The sequence below is a fragment of the Pseudogymnoascus verrucosus genome (genome assembly GCF_001662655.1).
Source record: "Pseudogymnoascus verrucosus strain UAMH 10579 unplaced genomic scaffold scaffold_26, whole genome shotgun sequence".
NCBI classification, from domain to species: domain Eukaryota; kingdom Fungi; phylum Ascomycota; class Leotiomycetes; order Thelebolales; family Thelebolaceae; genus Pseudogymnoascus; species Pseudogymnoascus verrucosus.
The window spans coordinates 95782-116263 of NW_017263677.1; the positions used below are offsets into that span (position 1 = coordinate 95782).

Below are 20482 nucleotides of genomic sequence, written 5' to 3' on the forward strand. Positions count from 1 at the left end.
AGTTTGCGTTCCCTGGAAGGGGTATCAGGAATAATCATGATGAGAGGCCCAGGGGCAGGGGACGGGTAATGCGTACCAATGTTATGGAATAGCAGGGCAGGAAACCTTCGATGTAACCTACGTCAAAGATGGCTAACGAAATGAAATTCTGACCGAGATACCATTTTCCAACGTCCCGTGTGTATTCTGTGCACAAGATGCCAGCACGCCTGTACTACGCCCCTTACTGTTCGGGTATGACACTCCTGTCTCCCAAAGTGTCCCTTCCCATCCGTTAAAACTCCGACATCCCCCCCTTTCTCATCGTCAAACCCGCCGTATCCCCTCATCCCCAATTATCACCACTACTCCCAAAATGATTACCGAAATCGCAACCTTCGAGCTTGCCTCCCCCGCCGACCTTTCAGACCCCTCATCAACAACGAGATCAACCATCTGCGCCTTCCTAACCGCCGTCCTAGCTACCGATGGCGGCGCACGCGCAGCTTACTTCGGCCAATCAGCTGAGAATCCGGATACGGTCATCTTGTTCATCGATTGGGACTCTACGGATGCACATCATCGGTTCCTAGCCTCTCCGTGAGTTCTCCCATTCTTATTCTTACCTCACACGTGCCCCCGAGCGGTTTACACAAAACTTAAAAAGAAACAGCACACACGACGACCTCGCCTCCCCCGTTTTAGCAATAATGAACCGCACCAGCCCGTCTCAAATCATCCACCTCCCACCCATCTCACACGCCCTCCTCGGCGAGCAGGCAGACATCAACGTCACAGAAGTGCTTTTCTACTATTTCCCTTCCTCCTTAACGGATGAGGATATCGCCGCCATCGATGTGAGAATGGACGTTCTGCGGCCTTCGCTCGAGAGCTCGGAGGCGAAGGGGGTATTTGAGGGGTGGGCGGAGGAGGAGGATGTTGTGTTTCAAGGTTTGAGAGGGGAGGAGAGGTGTAAGGTGTGGGTTCATGTTGTCGGGTGGGAGGATATGGCGGCGCATGGGAGGATGGTGGGGGGTGAGAAGTTTGAGGATAGTAGGGAGATGGTTATGGGGATGCATGATTTGAAGGGGATGGTGATGTTGCATACGGCGTTGGTGAAAGTGTAGGTTGTGATTCATGGGGACTTCTGGGTTATGAAGAGATACTCGAGTAGATTCCTCGGCAGAGGAAACCAAAAGCCTATGAAGGAAAACTGATATTTAAATTTCAATGATATGGTGTGGTGAAATACTGTTTTGGTCATCAAACAACAATGTAAATGTTACATCGTAGTGAAATGCTGCTGGTTTTTTTGTGTCTAGGTGAATATTGTCCTTCAATTCTATTTACACATGCGTTTATATAATATTATCACCCCTTTTTTTTTCTGGCAATATTTTAAATAAATTAGAGAATCATAAAGAACTCGACATTTGGCACACATTAAACTACCAAACAATATTTCACACAATTTTTTCATTGTATTTTAATATCTAATGACATGGGGGAGTCTGCTCACCTTACTGGTGAATATCTCACACCTGCATTTCCGTACAACGCCCCTATCTGTCTCATCAAGACTTGATTGATATCATACCTTGGTCCCCCCTCGTGCTGCAAACCTTAAAAAACACACCTCCTACCTCAGATACTTTTCCTGCCTTAAACGCAATATCAGCCTCTCTCCGCCAAGCGTGAACATCCTCGTCGACCCTCCGTCATCTCCAAACACGTACACCAGCAAAACCGGCCTGCCCCCCAAACCTTCAAGCTCTCCTCCTCCTTTCTTTTCGTTCCTCTCCCATACTGACGACCCCACAGACTAGAACGACGTCAACAGGAAAATAAGGCAAGAGAGCACACAATAAAAAGCCCTCCGAGAATAAAGGCTAGGCCGAAAGAAATAAAGCACCTCTACCCAGCCAACAAATCACTGTTCTTGCTAGCCATAAGATGTTAAGTGTGTGATAGTGTCTATTCGTCGAGCCGGCACAGCTCTAACACCAAAAAAAAGGCAATAGAGCTCACAAAAAACAGCAGACAGAATGAGGAAAGAAAAGCACCTACTGGACCTCCCAACCCCCATGTAGCCAACTCATCACTGTTCTCGCCAGACTCAAGATGCCAAGTGCGTGATAGTGTCTATCCGTCGAGGAGAAACAGCGCCAACCGATAAAAGAAGAGAAAGAAAAAGCTCATAAAAAAACCCCCCTGGCAAAAAAAAAAGGCAGACCGAAAAAAAGAAAGCACTTACAGCACCCACCTACCTCCACCGAGCCAACCCATCACTCCCCTTGCCAGGACCACAACTCGCTGTCCGCAACGAAATCTCATACCCAGCCACCCAGCCACCCAGCCACCCATCCACATATCCCCCCTTCCCACCCGACACTGCCGCTCACCTGCCGCCTTATACACACGCCTGCCGCCCTCAACCCGTCCCCATCCCGCCCCAACCCCGGCACTTCACCATGAGTGGCGTAGAACCAACCTCTAAAACACCAACCCCCCATACCCCCCAAACCCCAATCACACAAGCCACCCCCTATGCACCCCCCCTCCCCCTCACTGCCGACAGCTCACACCCCCCACCCCCAATTCAGCCGCCACATCCGCACCCCCCTCATCACCCCGCTCGGACACGCCATCCCATGACATGACGCCCGTCCGTGCGAGAGCCTGACGACTGACTCGCGGATCAGAACCCGCGGCCATCCATTGCTCGCTCTTTCTCTTTATTCGCCGCACCGCACAGCCACCTCCCTGACTACCATGCTGTAACTGCACCCCCTTCTCGACCCAGCGATGTGGCGGCGATGAGACATGGGCAGCGGGAATCATGATGATTGAAGCGCACTAGGACGGGGACTAGGACGGGTATGACGGGCTCCTTTGTGGCGTCGAGGAGAGGAGGGAGTGTGAGCGTTGGCGTTGGCGTTGGCTGCCCAGGCGCGCGCACGGTGTGTTCAGGTCAGGTCAGGTCAGGGCAGTGCGGCGGTGGTGTTGAAGAAGCCGTTATGTGATGCCGAGCGGTGCTTGGCGGATGGCACTTCACTTCACCACACAGACACAGCTCCATAACAGGTTTTGGCCCCCAACTCCCATCCCGATAACGAGACCGAAGATCGCCGTCCTTGACACCTAGGAGCGGGATACCGATCGACGCAGCCGCTGCATGTCTCGGACGAGGGAGGGAGTATGCCCGGTGAGTAATCCAACTGCATCAATCATCCCCCTCCGCTACTGTCAAGACCAACAAACCTCCCTCCCTCCCTCGCTCCCGTTCTTTCCAGAAGCGCTAGCCTGGCTCGGATCGACGTACCCGCCTCTCTGCCTGCTCCACCAGACCAGCTCCTGCATCCCACAGTACTCCCACAGTATAGGCAATATGCAATATGCACCTCGTCGCCCGTCGTCTCGCTCTCCCTTTCCATAGGCCCAATCCCTCACCGACCCCCCCCTTCCAAATCCAAAGTACACTCAACCGACTCTAATCTCCTCCCTCCCGTCATTCCAGAAGCTCCCCAATCCGGCACATGATCGGCGCTCCCGCTTTGGCGCATATGCACGCTCGCTCTCTCGCGCGCGCGCCGGCGCACGCACGCACGCACACCACACGCCGTCCGAGCGACGCCCATCCGCATCGCGACGCGTGCAGCAGTGGAATCTTCAGCGGCGGCGTCGCTCGTGCCTGTTGTGGTAGGTGGTTGCGACGAGCTGGCGGACTAGAGGAGTGCGGTGGCTTGGTGCTGGTCCGGGCGCTCGGTCCTCGCGGGCTTGTACATGGCGTCGGTCGGTGGGCTCGTATCTGTCCGTCTAGTTGGCATGGCGCTGCGTGTGTGATTGTATTGGGTATGGAGATGGTGGGAACAGGTGGGGGTAGGTAGGGTGCATGAAGGCGATCAACGTTACTTGGTACAGTTCGGATGTAGCGCGCTGTCTGTCGTGGGACGAAAACACCGTCGCCACGCCGCCTTCACGACATACGGTAGCGCCATAGCACCACCGCACCGACGCCGCCACGCCATGCCATGCCATTTGGACACCGCGACGGGATGGAGTCGCACCCGCCTACCACACCACACCGCTGACAGCCACGCGAGCGCATGCTCGGCAGCGCAAACCCCATACGGCGTGAGGTGAGGTATCATTCCTCATCTCCCATCCTCCCGTACCGTCGCCGCCACCCCCACCGCACGACCGATGGATCCCACGACCTCGCGAGCGACCGAGCCCGCCTCCCCTCTCGCGCGCCGCAGAACAGCCGCGTGCTCCACCTCCAGACGGACGCGCCGCTCATCTCATTTCATCTCAGCTTTCCCACTTGCAAGATGAGAGCTGAGCGTGGGTCCCGCCCACTCCCCCATTCCCGTAACAAGGCAGGCAAATGAATGACAGTACGGGGCCTGGTCTAGCTGACTGACACCACCCACCTACCAGGCAAGGCGCGATGTAGTAGGACGCTATCCAGCGCCCTCGTAAGCGTAGATTAGCTCACCCTCCCACCTCGTGTCGGACGGCTGGCGGGCTGACTGGTGGTGGGTGGGTGTCCCGTAGCACGACAGCCGAGCCGGACAATCTCACACGCCTCCCACGCGTGGCAGCGGGGATTTAGGATTCTAGAAGGGAGATGAGGAAGGCGCGATCTTGTTCGGGTGCGGGGCAAGGGGAGGCGCTATTGTGTGGTAGCGCGGCGTAGTGTTAGACGGGGCGGATGATGGGATTTCTTGCCTCCTTACTGTGATGTCTGTGTGTTTGTGCGGTCTGTCTGTCTGCCCTGTTTGTTTTGTCCTGGCAGGCGGGCGACGTGGTGAGATGCGGTGTGATGATACACAGGGCGTGGTGATGGTGGTAGTGGTAGTACTGTGGTGGCAGGAGGATGGGTTGGCGCGAGGTGAGGTGAGGTGCCACGGGGAGGATTCGCATGGGCGTACTGTCGTGTTGTGTTGCGCTGCGTTGTGCGTCGTTCTTCCCTTCCTCTTCCCCATCCTCTCCCTCTTCATTCCGTATCCGCACCCAAACGTCGCACAATCACGTGTCACCCACCCATCCATCCATCCATCCTGCCTCATCCCCTCGTACTCTTTTCCATATTCTCGTGTGCGGCGTAGATGGCATTCTCCCACCCACCAATTCTCGACAGCGCCTGCCTCGCTGTCCCACTCTCACTTCCACTCAGGTTCCACCTTAGGCTGACCGGCCACGCTCGCTGCCAATGCCTCACCCGGTCCGTGCACACTCTCCACCCACGAATCTTCCTTGGTGCTTCTATGTTTTTTTGCCGCCCGCCCGCCCGTCCTTTCCGTCGCTCGGTGCCCATCTATCCGCTCAGGGGCGTTGGCGTTGGCACCACGCAGTGTGGAATGCGATGTGAGTGGGATTGATGATGGAGTGATGGATGGATGGAAAAGGAGGAGCGAGTACGAGCATAACGCGAGAGGAGAGTGAGTGAGATGGCGGCGGGAGTGGCTGTACTATCCTGTTTTCCTGCTGTAGGTGACAGCTCATTTTTATCAGCTCTCCTCCGCGCGCGTGGGGGAGCGGGTTGTGGTCCCCGATGGATGCGCTGTGATGGATGGGAGGATGTGATATTGAATGTCGTTCCTGGCGAGTGAGGGTGGACTAATGCGGCTGCGGCGAGGTGAGAGATTTTTGTTAGGTGGTGTGGGGGGGGAGATGTGAGAGCGTGAGTCGTGCGTGAGTGGAGATGGATGTAAGGAATGTGATGGGTTGTACAGGATATGCTACATCATACATACATACGTGCATACATCATACATACGATACGATACAGTAGACAGGAGAGTGGGCGGCGAGACAGCGAGTGAGTGGGCGGCGGATTCTGTGAAACGGCGGGAGGGAGGGAAGGGCCCGCGGATGGCAGAAGGAAGTATAGGGGGTATGAGATGCATAGGGGCTATGAGATGCATAGGGGCTATGATGAGATCCATAGGAACCATCACATCCATCCAAGGCCATGATCCATCCACAGCCATGATCCCTCCACAGCAACCAACCATGACATGGCAACCACGCTGTTGCTTCCGTTATTTGAGCGACGATTAAATCCAGTAATTCCCGCGACTGCCACTCTGCAATGCACCTGCATGCACGGCGTCAGGGCCTCGTTGCGAGCACAGCACGGTGCATGGCACTGCATGGCGGATGCGTCCCTCTGCATGTCCGCCGTTCTCGTTCCTGTCCAGTCCACGGTTCCGCGAGTGTGTGGTATGCATATTGCTGCTGTGCCCATGCTGAGCCCATGCTGTTGTGTACCGTCTGTGCATACCGGTCCGTTGAGAGGACTGGTGTGAGGCGTAGAGGGAGGACACGGAGCGGACTAGACTTACAAGGAATGCGTGCCTACAAGGGATGATGCCCACCTACAAGGAATGTATGTACGTATGTCACGCCCTCCAGGGCTCCCAAACGCTCACCTCTCACCTCTCACATTCCTCGACGTGGAGCCTTATGCGTGGTGTATTATGCATACACCTCCCCCGGGTCCAACAACCGGAAACAGGGCCAGCGACTAGAAACAGGACCTGGTAAACGGCGTCCGCCCTCCGCCCTCCATGGGGCTGTACTCTAAAGGGGGCCCGGGAATAGCTGGCTGGATTGCTGACGGACTGGCTGTCATGCCCGGGATCAGCAATCCCCCGACGCGGCTCAGCTCCGTGATCCCCGCGTGTTTCTTGTTATAGTCCTGTAGCGAGTATATGTATAGTACTCCGGGCGTGTTTCTTGTTCCTGTAGCGAGTATACGTATAGTACTACTTCGGTCAGTCAGTTTCCAATACTCCAATATAGTCGCAGCAGCGCACGAGACGAGGGGTTTAGGTTGAGCGTCACCCCCGGCGAATGATGGATTAGGTTAGTGGTCAGTGAGTGTAATACGACGGTGGGCGGAGGAGATGGTTGGACGCGCGGGATGGGAGCGCAGGCGATGCATGTCATATTCCAGACAGGCGCAGGGAGCGAGTAGGTGCCAGTGCGTGCGTGCGTGCGTGGTATTTGCGTGTATTCGCCGCCGCAGTGTCGTCGACTTCCTCGCCACTTGCCACCACTACAGACGGCGGCGGTGGTGGCGGTGATGCTGCGGTGGTGCGGTGTCCCTCGCCGCCGCCGCCAGCCAAGCTCTCACCGGCTGGCCATGTGGCAGACAACGTTATTTCAGCGACCGTCGATGGCGTTGACAGTGCACCGTCATAGGCTACCGTGGCAGCATCCCCTGGGCGTTGGCGCGGACGCCGGTGGTGAGGCTAGAGCTCGATAGCGCGTGCGTGTGGCGTGCGTGCGTGGGTGTAGGAATTTTATTCTGCAGCGCGTTTGGACTGGATGGATGATGGGATGCGCTAGGGGGGTTTCTGTGTACTGTACTTTAGAAGAGCGTGGTAGCGTGGTGGGGAGGGACGAGGGAGGGAGAGGGTATTTTGGGCTGGCTGGCTGGCTGGCTGGGCTGAGAGTGAAATTGGAGTTTCCTGGTGTGTCGTTTGTGTGATTCCCCGTGCCTGGTGGGTGGAAATTGGTGGTGGAAATTGGGAATTGGGGTGTGTTTCGAGGATGGAGTGGTGGTGGTGTATGACTTGCTGCTTGCTGTATGACTTGCCGTAGTGTCCAAGTGCCCAGCGTGTAAGACTGGAGTATCACAGTGCTACAGTAAACAGAGACCCACGCCGATGGAACAGTGATGATGGACTCGATGGCTGCGGACCGCACAGAGCAGAGTGCTGGACAGTACGCTGTAAAAAGTACAGCGTACCCGGACACCAACCCGGACACCAACCCGGACACCAACCCGGACACCAGCCCGTACACCACACAGATAATTTGTACATGGCAGCAGCGACAGAGACCAGACATCCATCATCCTGTCGCTTGGACTCCACACACAGACCACCACAGACGACTTGACTGACTGACTCCACATCTCGTACGTCGTACAAAAAAGCGAAAAGAGCGGATCCCCGTTCCTGACCACGCGCCACGCTAGCCATTTAGTACAGTAAAGTCGGCACTTGTCCCACAAACGGTCTAGCGGCAGGGATCAAAGGGGACGGATGGACGGTAACTGTGGGAAGTGGGAGTGGAAAGGGAAAGGAGGAAAGGGAAGGGGAGGAGATGAGGGATGACGACGCTTGGACCCTCTCTCTCTCTTGGACCTCTCTCCCGGCCTTTCCCGCTTTGGCTTGGTGGGATCATAGCGTGAGAGGGTGGCTAGACTGGAAAAGGGATAGTGTTGGGTTAGAGTGGGATAGCGCGGTGGACTATCAGCAGGGACTTGCGCAAGGCGATGGAGAGGTGGAAGCGCAGTGGACGCACATTGCTTCTAGCGCACGTTGGTGGGATATGGCTGTTCTTGGTGCAGGTGGTTGGTGGAGGTTGGTGGAGGTTGGTTGGAGTACTTGTGCTTGAGGTGGTGGGTGGTGGGTGTATGGGTGCTGGGCGGTGGGTTGGGAGTTGGAAGGAGAGGTAAGTGGTGGGTGGGAGTGGGAGGTGGGAAGTGGGAGTGTCTGTCTGTGTCTGCTATGACTTTTGGGTAGAGGAGTGGCTGTTTAACGCACAGAGCTTGCGCACGGGCGTGGTACTATTGGGTGTGTAGATTACCTGGTACTTGTATGCGGTAGAGGGAGGGAGAGGGGAGATGGAAATGAGGGAGAGGAATGGAGAGGGATGGGAGTGAGAGGGAGAGGGAGGCGTGAAGGAAGTGAGATAGAGAGGAGGAGAGGGTCGGGAGTGAGGGTGTGAGTGAATCAATGAGTGAGTGAGTGATATAGCTATCGCAAGTACTCCCCCCATACGATTGCCGGTGAAACAGTACATTCTCTCGCCGTCCACCACCCAGAATGTATGTGGATGTGTGTATGTGGATGTGTCTACCGAACCGTGTTTCCCCTCCGCTCCTTCCCATTGTGACACCCACCCCGTTCCGTTCCCGTTCCTTCTCTTGCCGTTAAACCCAGACTGACCCAGTTGAGTTGACCCAGACTGGCCCAATCTTTCCCTTCTAGACCGATGCACGACGGGATATATACATATATACTATCGTCTTATTACTGGGGGGATAGACTCACTATTATCGTACATCCATCTGTCGGCAGTGTGTGGTCTCGGTAGTTACGAGATGGGCAGCTTTCTTTCTTCTGTCTATACAGGTCTATACATACAGTATATACATACAGTACTGTATGCTATGCATAATAGGTGATCGGACTATAGCACTACAACTGTATGCTGTATGCTGTATGCTGTATGCTGTATGCTGTATGCTGTGTGTACATGGGATGCTTTGCTTCGTCAAATGCCTCTCCTCTCCTCTCTGTCCTGTCCCTCCCCCCTTGGCTGACCTGACTCCCTGGTTGACATCACCCTGATCGAGTCTGAGGTGAGTGTGGGAGTGACTGCCCTGCCTGTCCCCATCTATCCCCGTCCATCGCCTGTCTCGTCGCTTGTCGCTTGTCTCGCCCTCCCTATTTCTATTTTCTATTTTCTATTTTCCCCTTCTGAAAATGTTGATGTCTCTTGTTGGTTTCCGGTCTTACCTGGTTACCACTCCCTTGCCTGGTCACTGCCTGGTCACTGCCTGGCCACTTTCTCCCCCCCATGCCCTCTCTTCCCTGCCATCTGTCCCTTGCCATCTCTTCCCTGCCACTTCCCGTTTCCTTCATCACTTGGCATGTGCTATGTACTCCTCCGTACAAACTCTGTGCCTGATCCTACGAACCTGCGAACCTGTCATCCCACATTCCCACGCATGTATGTTGTCTCCACATCCTCATCGTTCGCGATCTGTTTTGTCTCACTCGACCTTATCTCGCACACCTATACATCCACTTCCACTTCCACTAACCAGTATCCAATACTCCGTCCAAGACTCCATCCTAGACTCCATCCAATACTCTATACAACATGCACTATTGTGCTCACTAACCTCTCTCTACTCCCCCTACCCCCTCCCCTCACACCCATTCACGACCGTTAACTGAGGTATATTAACTCTGCCATATACACCCACTCCCCATACTAATTCCCATACTACGCACTATAGTCGCAATGTCCTCACCCACTAATACTGTATGCTTACTCTCTGTACCTTACTCTTACTCTCTATCCCTACTGCGCTGTACACATCCCTCCCTCCACCCTCCTCCCCAACTCCACCACCGTTGAACTGAGGTATCACCCCGACCCTTACTACAGAACCCTTACTACAGGACCCTTACCAGAACCCTTACCACCTTAACCACTCTTAACCACCTTTTCACCTCACAAAAAACCCCTACGAGAACCCCCGAAACCCCGAAACTCGCAGGAATTCCCTTCAAGAAACATAAAACACTACCCTTACGCACACAACTTATGCACAAACACTGATACCCTTTACTCTCTCTTACTCACTCGCCCTCCATCCACCCGCTCCGCCGTCCATTCCTCCATCTTCAATCTCCATCGCCCCTTGTTCCTTGCTCCTTGCTCCTCTCCGCCGCCGCCGCCCCATTCTACAATCTACAATATCTCCACTCTCCAAAAAAAAAACGCGACATCCACTCCTACCTCCCCCCCCCACCTGTCCAATCATCCGCCCACCCAACCACCGTCTTCGCCGAATGCTCGGCCGCACCCCACTTCCGCCCATCCCTTCTCAATCCATCCCAACTCTCCGTTCAACCTTCGTCACTATCCCCCCAATTCATCCCCGAATGCACCACTATACTTTGCTATAGTCCTCCGAATTCTCCATACTCAATACCCTAAAACATCCCCCCTCGTTCCTCTCATTCTCAAACGCTCGCTGTCTACCATCCCCACACACCGAACGATCTGCCTCTCGGTCGCTCTTGCTCAACACGGACCTGCTCCCCGTACGCCGGCCTAGAGCCATCTCCCTCTCGCAGAGCCACAGCTAAGAAACAACTAAAAAATCACCCCCCTCCCCCCCCGGCAGGGTTCCGTCGACTCCGCCGCCGATCGCTGTCCCTCCTGAACCCCTTCGCTCGTGTGTGGAACGCACCAAAAAAAGCGCCGTGGAGAGCGCCGTGCGTTGGGTGCACATACCACAGCAGCTCGCTCGCACTCAGAACACACGTCCATGTCGAATCATCCCGCCATCTTGTCGCCGCTCGCCCTCGCTCGACTCCCCAACTACCAGAACGACCCGGCCGTCGCTCCCTCTTCATCATCCAAGGAAAAGAAGGACGATAGCGATCACGTCTCGCGCCAATTGGTCAATCTCGGTCTGCTCAGTCCTAAACACGTCGTCGCCAGAGAAAGGATCGTCCGGGGGCCTGGCGCCGCTGAGGCCTACCCAAAGAAGAGTTAGTACCCTTTTTTGAGTTTACCATCTTGGCTGCTCTCTAGCAGAATCACTCGTCACCCGCAAGACGAGATCACTGCTACATCCCCTCAACTACTACTATCACTCTCTCAACCTGCAATTGAACCACCCCCAGCGACGCGCGCGTACCAATTCTTTTTGCGCTTTTTGCGAAGACACGCTAAAAAACCTGCTCACCTCCAGATACCTCCGTGACAGCGAGGACAGCGCCCGCTCTGCGCCCCCGCAGGTCGGCGTCGCTCGATACGAGCCCCTCGGAGAAGAGCGGCAGCAGCAGCAGCAACTCCCGCGCGAACAATTCGACGACCACCCTGTCCCGAGGCGCCATGACGGGCATGCTAGATACAGACCGGAGCCGCACGCGGCGGGAGCGGACGTTTGTGGGGAGCGAGTGCGCCGTATGCGAGGAGCCGCTGGAGCACACCCTGCGCGGTGAGCGCATCCTGCAGTTCTCCTGCGGCCACGTCTCCCACGGCGCCTGCTTCTACGAGTACATGAAGGAGTTCGACTCGCGGTATTGCCCGACCTGCAATGCGCCCCTCGGCCTCGACACGAGCCGTGGCGGAAACGTCTTAGATATTGGTAAGGGTTTCGATCACGGTTTGTTCGCCTTGCCACCTGCTGATATTGGTTCGTTGCGTGCAGAAAAGCTAAGTAGTATGGTGCGCTCAGTCTCTGTCAGCGAACGCGGCTCTGCCACCCCGACCCCGACACCATGGGACAGCCAGACGGTGCGTCCACCAAGCTACGAATCCGGCGCCCGGCCGAACCACGACCGCGAGCGCGATTCCCAGTCACGGAATGGGCGGGAGAGCGCCTCTGGGCACCGAGACAGCGGACGAGATCGGGATGGACGTGACAGGGAACGTGACCGAGACGGCAGGGAACGAGAGCGATATCCCTCGTCGAACGGCGCCCACCGCCGATCAGATAGCGAGGCGACAGGATCGAATGGATACCCCGAGACGACATCACAGAGCGTCGCCCCTTCACGGCGCCATGACTACGACGTCCAGTCCATGGATACCGGCGTCACCAGCCCGCGCTCCAGCCGCAACCCTATCCCCCCTCCCCTCGTCTCAATCCGCTCCGAGTTCCCCACCCTCAACCGCTCGCGCGCCCAGCAGACCCTCGCCTGCCTCATCACCATCGAGGTGCCGGATAATAACTGGAGGCCGGATCCGGAGGATGTGCGCATACCGCCGATGCCCAAGCTGCGCGAGGAGGAGCGCTATGCAAGGCCGCCATCGCCTGTGAAGACGGTGCCGCGCTTCTACCCGTACGAGTCGCCGGAGGTGCTGGAGGAGATGACCGAGAGCCTGCGGAGTCGCGTGGAGAACTGGCACAGTCTAGACTTTTCAAGGTGAGCAAGGAAGCACGGATTTTGATATGGGCAGTATGCTAATAATACAGGTTTGGCAAATTACGATTATACGGGACGATACGCGTAGGGAAGGATAAAGTGCAGTGGCAGGAGCTGGAATGCTATCTCTTCTCAGAGATGCTCATCTGCGTCAAGGAGAAGAAGGCTACACCCCTGCAGCAATGGAGCGACGAAGGGAATGGGAGGAAGACGAGCAGGTGCACGCTCAAGGGCTCTATCCTCATCCGGAAGCACCTGAACGGCGTCACGCAGACAGCAGCGGGCGACACCCTGGGCATGACCCAGCGCATCACATCATCAAATCTCACCCCGGCGTCGAATCCCAGGCCGCTCGAGGAGAACACCCTCACCCTCAGCCTCTCAGTCGCCGAGCTTCCGCAATTCCACCTCCAGTTCGACAACCTCACCCAGCTCCGCATGTGGCAGCAGGCGCTACAGGACCTCCACTCCCCAGAGGCGCCGTCCACAAATGGCGGTGATTACGACCACGATGCTGCATCTGAGGCAGAGGAGGACGACTGGCGCAGGACGCTTCCGAGCTCAAAGCGCGACTCCTCCCTACACTCGTCTTCGTATGCGGGCAGATCTGCTACAACCGCGCCCACTGAGTACACCCACCGCTCCGTGCGCCTTCCCGACCCAGTCCACATTCCAGTTGACATCGTGGTCGTGGTCCCCGTCTCGTCCTCCATGCAGGGCGTCAAGATCTCTCTTGTGCGCGACGCACTCAACTACATGGTCCAGAACCTGGGTGAGCGGGACCGCATGGGTCTCGTGACCTTTGGCTCGGGCGGTGGCGGTGTGCCGTTGGTGGGTATGACGACGAAGACATGGAGCGGATGGTCGAATGTCCTCTCCCAGATCAAGCCGGTGGGCCAGAAGCTGCACCGCGCCGATGTGGTGGAAGGCGCAAACGTCGCAATGGATCTTCTAATGCAACGGAAGAATAACAACCCCATCGCCACGATCCTGCTCATCAGCGACGCGTCGACGTCGGATACGGATAGCGTGGATTTCGTGGCATCCCGCGCAGAGGCAGCCAAGTAAGTGCCCAGAGAATCAAAAATGTGATCACCCATACTAATTACCCCTTAGAATCGCAATCCACTCCTTCGGCCTCGGCATGACACACAAGCCGGATACCATGATCGAGCTGTCTACGCGCACCAAGGCGCAGTACACGTACGTGAAGGATTGGATGATGCTCCGCGAGTGCCTCGCAGGATGTCTCGGCTCCCTCCAGACCACCTCGCATCAAAACGTCAAGCTGCGCCTCCGCCTGCCTGAGGGCTCCCCGGCGAAATTCGTCAAGATTAGCGGCGCCCTTTCCGTAACCCGCCGCGCATCGGGCCGTGATGCAGAGGCCTGCCTTGGTGATCTCCGCTTCGGCGACAAGCGCGACGTCCTCGTCCAGCTCGTCATCACCCCTGACGCCGCGTCACCTGACCACTCTCCATCCGACCCATGGGAGACGATAATGTCGAACCTCGAGGCGCTCTCCGGGCCGCTCGAGGACGCATCCCCGCGCGCCCTCTCTGTCGAGGAGGTCCCGCTCATCCAAGCCGACCTCACGTGGGGTGATCTATTACGTCCCAACACCACCACACACCTCCCCCGCCCTTCATTACTGGCAATCACCATGCTACCTCCATCGAAGAAATCGGCATCACCACCGACCCCACCCATCCCGCCTCACCCCTCTGTCGTCCAGCGCCGCATGGAGCTCCTCACAGCAGACATGCTCACCCGCGCCCTCTCCCTCGTCGCCCGCGCCCAGCACGATCGCGCCGCTCACCTCCTCACCGAGACGCGCTCTATCCTCAAGGGCCTCGCCAAGGGTGGCCTTCCACCCATTCCGCCGCCACCTCCTACCGGCGCACTGCCCCTCCTCCCATTACCGGGACAGGGCAGGAGTAGCAGGATCCAGGAAGGGAAGTCCTCTCCGCCTTCCCTGTCGCCGACTGCATCCATCGCGCACCTCCCACCGATGCAACCACCGCCCTCGGCAGCTCTGCCAACCCCGCGCGAACGCGATCAAAGCGTCGGTCCTGCGACGGCGGCGGGTATTGACCCAGCTGTCGTGGCGGCGCTTGATGCGGAGCTGGAGGGTAGTCTGGAGTGGATCCATCACCCTGCTGTGTTTGGACGGGATAGCCGCAAGGCGGTCCTGCAGGCTGTGGGTGTGATTGGCAGCCAGCGCGCGTGGACTACGCGGAGCGCGGTGGAGTCTATGTGGGCGAGAAGGGTGGGGGGTGTGAGGAGGGGGTTGCAGGCTTGTAGGAATTGGGGGGATGGAGGGGGGGAGGGGTTGGAGGGGGTTAGGGAGGAGAGTTGAGAGGGCGGTTTTTTTTGGGGTGTGTGCGAGTTGTTTGATTGTGGGGAGTTGGGAGTCAAGGGAGGAGATGGAGCATGGGCAATGCGGATGAGGGTCAGATGAATTTATTTGGATATGGATATGGAGGATGAATTGGGATGCGATGCGATGAACGGATTTTTTTGGAAAAGCCCTGTACGAGACGCGAGACGCGAGTGGATCTTTGGAGGGAATGGAATGGATCGATTGGATTGAAGCGGGGTTGGGAGAGGTATGGCACGAGGGAAGACGATTGAATTCTCATCACCCCCGTTCCCTCACGCACGCCAGTTGTTTGGTTTTAGTTGGCCGACGGGAGGGAGGCATACACGGATATCCCCCATCTGGCGAGCGCTTTTTGTTCACTCGGCACGTCGACATATCGAGTTCTGTTTCTGCTGCTTTTTTTATTTCTGATATTTTTTGTTGATCTTGGCGATCTAATCTATATCTGAGCGAGCGAGCAAGTCGATCAAAGCAGAGCAGGCAGGATGGATGTGCGGGATAGGGATAGGGATGGGGATAGGATGGGATGGGGTGAGATGAGGTTGGATGTGGGATGGGGGGCTTTTTTGGTTGCTTTAGAGAGAGAGAGTGGGAAAGAAAGAAGGAAAGAAGGAAAGGAACACTTACAGTAGTTTAGCTTATACTATACCCCCCTTTTTTTGGTTTCTTGAGCGGGAATTCGTTTTAGCAAATGCTCAATTTTTGGTCTTGGGTTTTTTGCTTGCTTGCATGACTTTTGGTGTTGTTTTTGATTCTGATTTTTTGTGGCTATGTTGTAACGTCTGTTCCTGAGTGGCGAAAAAACCGCCGTGCCGAAAAAAATGATAGGTACTTTCACTTTGGGCATCTCAAATTCTACGCGTTTATTAATATCTCTTTACATTTTTCCATTAATGGTATTCTACAGCTACTCCTGAGCCCCCTAGACTGCTCCTTCAAGAAAATTATGTTTGCATTGCCACCCTCACGCCTGATTTATAAAGGGTCTGCTTTTATTACAAAACAGACTTCCTCTACCACAGCTCTACCATTGACCTCTTATTATTTCCAGAACATATAGAGGGATTGTAGCTGAGCTCTATTGTCCCACAATCAAGCGGGAGATCGTCAGCAGCCTTGTAGTAGCAGTGCGGGGGAAATTCATGTATGGTTGCCATGGAAATCAATACTTCAAGTCAAAGCCTCTAACGATTGTTTTGGTTGGTGTCTAATGACCCCCACATTGTATGAAGTAGGCTCGCTTATGTCATCATGTGCAAGGCTGTGTGGCTGTTTTTTTTACCCACGTGATAAGTCGCTTCATAGGAGAACAAGGTTACCGTAGAGACCTGCAACACATTCTGCAAGGACATAGGGGTTCCTGTCTGTACGCCTCCACAAACCGTCCCATTTCCTAGCTGCAAACCAACAACTCTTCATCATTAGTCACAGCACTGTTGCTTTTCGTTCTCCACGCCTTTTGCACCCGGATACCCTGCTCGAGTCTTTCTTTTGCCCCGCCGTCCTCGCTCTGCAGCTCGTATCCCCTGGAACCCACTCCCAGCTTGCTTGCCAACTTTGAATTCCTTGCTTGGGCCCATCCTTGATTCTGAGTGTTCTTGCATTCGTTGTTGCTACTTGGGAACACCGAGGGAAAGAACCTAACAAACAGAGGCCGAAGACACATCAGGCTGGCACAGATAACTGCCACATAATCTTCGAGCACACTCCATAAAATCATATCAACGGCGTTGTCTATTGAACGGGTTAGCATTCTTGGCTAATTCGCTTCACGAATGAATGTAGCTTACATGATACATCAACAGAATTGCTATAGGCGACGAGACATTTGACTCGGATCATACTGGTGATACATGCGCTATAATACCAACATTAGCAAAAGCGCGACGATAGGCGCGGGATGAGTGAACTTACAAAGATCCAAGAGAAAACAGAAATATCAGAGCGACCTTCTTCTTGAAGTTCAAACTCAAGTCCTTCAGCTCCCAGATAGGGAGCAACATAATGACAAAGTCCTCGAAAATGCTGAACCCAGCAACCGTATAGGCGAACACCTCAGAGTTAGCGCACTTTCCATGTATTGAGTGATCCCAGACCGATTTGACAGGCAAGCATTGAAATGCTACGACTATCACAAACGCGAAAGTCTGGCCAACCATCCATGCTGTCGATATCTTTACAACAAGGCGGAATTTCTGGCTAGGAAAAACGCGGAGGAAGAGCAAGAGGATGGAAATTTTCGCTAGGGCTTGTACGACAAAGTATAATATCTGCGAGATGTAATAGAGCTATTCCAGTCAGTAAGTGTTGGCAAAGGAGAATGCCCTCGGGATGGTACCTTTCCGAGCATCTCTAAATTTTGAGGTGGGACGTCCCAGAAGTGTTCCCCGAGGCCGCGTGTAGCATCTAAAACACGTCAGTCTCCTAGTATAGCGAGTGTCGTATCAACGAGGCTCTTACTCAATATCGGAATGATTGTCATCGGAATCATGAGGATCTGTTTGGAATTGTCAATAGCTGTACTACCAAGGCTACGCTGTGATGGAGACTCACAGCTGCAAATACAATAGCCCAATCATCCCACCACAACTTGCTCGTTACAAGAGCCCGCGAATAAAACCTCAGCCCGACTATCACGAAGGTAAAGGCTGAGATAATGATAACATCTCGTATAATTTCGGCGCTTCGTGATTGTTTCGGGACATCCTTGCAAATTTCAGTTTGAAGGAGGGTCGTAGATTCTGTGTCAATGTTAGGTTCGAAGCTCAGCAGCTAGCAAATATGCCTGTGGAAGATCAAGAGAACATACTGAATTGGTCGGCGACGCCGCATGAGCCTACTATGCAGAGAGCAAATGTTGACTGTAAGGTGGTATTTGTGCAGAGACAGTTTGCTAGGTCTGTCAATGGGCATTGTGCTGGCACCAGCACTTTGACGCCGCATTCTTGCTATAGAGCGCGTAAATTAACAATTGCCGAGACACAAATCAGGCTGGGACTTACAGTGCATGCGGGGATCTGAGCAAGGACTGATGCAGGATTAGTCTGTGCGAGAACACCAGCGACTAGAACGGCAACAGGCGCAAATAAATTAAGAACGCGCATGGTGCAATAGATAATGTGATGCTTTAGAGAGATAGGGACAAGCATTCTTTATATAATTCCCACGTCCATGCCTTTTCTGCAAAGTTGACCGTGGGCACACTTATTAGTAGTGGTACGGGCAGGACCTGAAGCGCTACGAATAATTTAGTACTATGGTAGGAGGCGTAAGTAATGTGAGAAGTGGCTGCACAGACAGGACTACAACAGGAATAGACACGTGCCGCTTTGGTTAGAACTAGGTGGTTTCAACTATTTGGACCGAAGTGAACGGCATCGAGACGCACTGTTGCGGACTAAATAACAGCGTATTTTCAAGAAAAATCAAATATAATTAACTGCAGGAGTATATATAAGCATTATGGGAAGTAGGTAGGCGTTTAGTCCGCTTTAATAGCTCAACTATGAACCAAGATAGCTATTGTTCTGTTAGTATAAATGGATTACTCGCAAAATATTAAAGCAGCAGCAAGTTTGTGTTAGCCTGTGCAGGTCCCACTCACATTACTTATGCGCCCTACCATAGTAGGGACACACGGAGGCTAGGTTAGAACTAGGCGGTTTCAACTATTTGGACCGAAGTGAACGGCATCGAGACGCACTGTTGCGGACTACTGCGGGCCATTAGCGGCACGGTCCCTCCAAGACATGCGATGTGCCGCTCTTGGTGGTGGGATTGTGGCAGAAAAGGGTGGGGAAGGGTGTTAGGGAATTGATGGCCCCATTTTTTGTCCTGTAGCGCCACGTGTGCATGGGCGCGATAGGGGGGAACTGAAGGATTAAGGGCAAAGATAGACATATTAGTGAAAACAGTGGATATTCAGATTCTCGAAATTCTCGAAATCTCTCGAAAAGGTCTTTTGGGCCGAGCTGTGTGCTCTACTCTAAGCGGTTGTTAGCTCTAGTTACCCGTCTCTGGGGAACTCGACTATTACCCCTCTCTAAAACAAAATGTGCTACCCCTTTTATGCGCAATTAGTCGAGTTGGGTGTCGCGTGTTATCGGTGGGTGGTGGAGTACAGTACAGCGCCATAAGTATTCATACGGGTCTGTGCTTAAATTGCAGTAAACGAGTTGTCGTTTTGTATGGGAAAGGTCTGTGCTTTTTTCGCATTCAATGCCTCGTAGGGTATAGGCAGTAATTGAGGGAAAAGCACAGACCTTTTCCATGGAAAAGGTCTGTGAGAAAGGTCTGTGCACAAATTGCAGTAAACGAGAGTCCTTTGAGAGCCAAGAGAATCATTGAGATCCAGGTGTGAAACTCCTTCATGGCGTAAAGCTTTCACGTGATGCGGCCGCTCGAATGCATGATTCCTCATGCATTCAACCGCTGCTGCCTTAGTGTGCCCCATATCACGCCTAAGGTCTGTCACGTGGGTAAAAACCACGCAGCCTTGCCACACAATGACATAAGCGAGCTAACATTGTGAGACGTGGGGGTCAGGTTACACTAACCGAAACCACTGGTCGCTTTGACTTCAGGTATTAATTTCCATAGCAACTATACGTACATGAATTTGCCCCGCACTTCCACCACATGGCTGATGACGATCTCCCGTTTAGCTGTGAGGGTTTAAGAGCTCGGGACAATCCCTTCATATGTTCTAGGAATTGTAAGAGCTCAATGGTGGAGCTATGGTGGGGGAAGTCTGTTTCGCAACAAATGCCTACCCTCTGCAAATCAGGCGCGACAGTGGCAACGCAAACATAATTTTCCTAGCGGAGCGGTCTGGGGTGCTTAGGAGTAGCTATAGAATACGATTTATGCAGTAATGTAAGAGATATTGATAAGTGTGCAGAATTTGAGATGCCCAAAGTCAAAGTACCTCTTATTTTTTTTGGCACGGTGGTTTTTTCGCCACTCAGGGACAGACGTTAATGGGGTTTGTGTTGTATTGTAGCGCGGTGGTGGTGATGGTGATGATGATGCTTTTCGAGATTATGGGTTCGGGATGGATGGAAGAGATAGGGTGGAAGGAAGATTAGGGGGTGGTGTTGTTTATATTTAAATATCTGATTGTTGGGGACGAGCGGGAGAAGATGGTATAAGAAATAATGAGCTGAGAGATGGGGAGGTTTAGATTTCTATCAACTTTTTATACCAAATCTACGCACGTATCGTACGCATTCTTGAGTTTCTCAATGAGGGCCATTTTTTAAATTTCCTACTTCAGCACGTATGGTCTTAAGTAGTTGCCGCGTGTGGTTTGAAAGGGCGGCGCATGTGGTCTTAAGCAGGCAGCCAGTGAGTCCAAGTTTTAAAAAGGGTAGCGCATGCGGCTTTAAATTATCAACCTAGGGATATTCCCTTTAGCTTAGTTGCT

General features: G+C 54.1%; 3 protein-coding genes across 3 annotated transcripts; 2 read left to right on the forward strand and 1 right to left on the reverse strand.

The window, feature by feature from the left end:
• Window positions 1–355: 355 nt before the first annotated feature.
• Window positions 356–1106, forward strand: VE01_06708 (uncharacterized protein; the record flags this gene model as incomplete). The annotated part of the gene is made up of 2 exons (XM_018276148.1): window positions 356–579; window positions 653–1106. The coding sequence occupies 2 exons, from the start codon at window positions 356–358 to the stop codon at window positions 1104–1106; spliced, it is 678 nt and encodes a 225-aa protein (XP_018129789.1).
• An 8847-nt stretch (window positions 1107–9953) lies between these two features.
• On the forward strand, window positions 9954–16071 carry VE01_06709 (uncharacterized protein). Its single transcript, XM_018276149.2, has 4 exons — window positions 9954–11294; window positions 11498–12677; window positions 12728–13741; window positions 13794–16071. The coding sequence occupies exons 1-4, from the start codon at window positions 11069–11071 to the stop codon at window positions 15031–15033; spliced, it is 3660 nt and encodes a 1219-aa protein (XP_018129790.1). The 5' UTR covers window positions 9954–11068; the 3' UTR covers window positions 15034–16071.
• Window positions 16072–16426: 355 nt separating this feature from the next.
• VE01_06710 (uncharacterized protein) lies at window positions 16427–18161 on the reverse strand (the record flags this gene model as incomplete). Its single annotated transcript, XM_018276150.2, has 8 exons — window positions 16427–16791; window positions 16848–16915; window positions 16972–17345; window positions 17396–17463; window positions 17518–17554; window positions 17611–17798; window positions 17867–18005; window positions 18060–18161. The coding sequence occupies 8 exons, from the start codon at window positions 18159–18161 to the stop codon at window positions 16451–16453; spliced, it is 1317 nt and encodes a 438-aa protein (XP_018129722.1). The 3' UTR covers window positions 16427–16450.
• Window positions 18162–20482: the final 2321 nt, after the last annotated feature.

Bases quoted from the DNA above. Each gene is read 5' to 3' on its own strand.
- VE01_06709 (XM_018276149.2), top strand. From the start codon at position 11,069: ATGTCGAATCATCCCGCCATCTTGTCGCCGCTCGCCCTCGCTCGACTC. The intron at 11,295-11,497 runs GTTAGTACCCTT...GCTCACCTCCAG, and splicing joins TGAGGCCTACCCAAAGAAGA to ATACCTCCGTGACAGCGAGG. The intron at 12,678-12,727 runs GTGAGCAAGGAA...CTAATAATACAG, and splicing joins CACAGTCTAGACTTTTCAAG to GTTTGGCAAATTACGATTAT.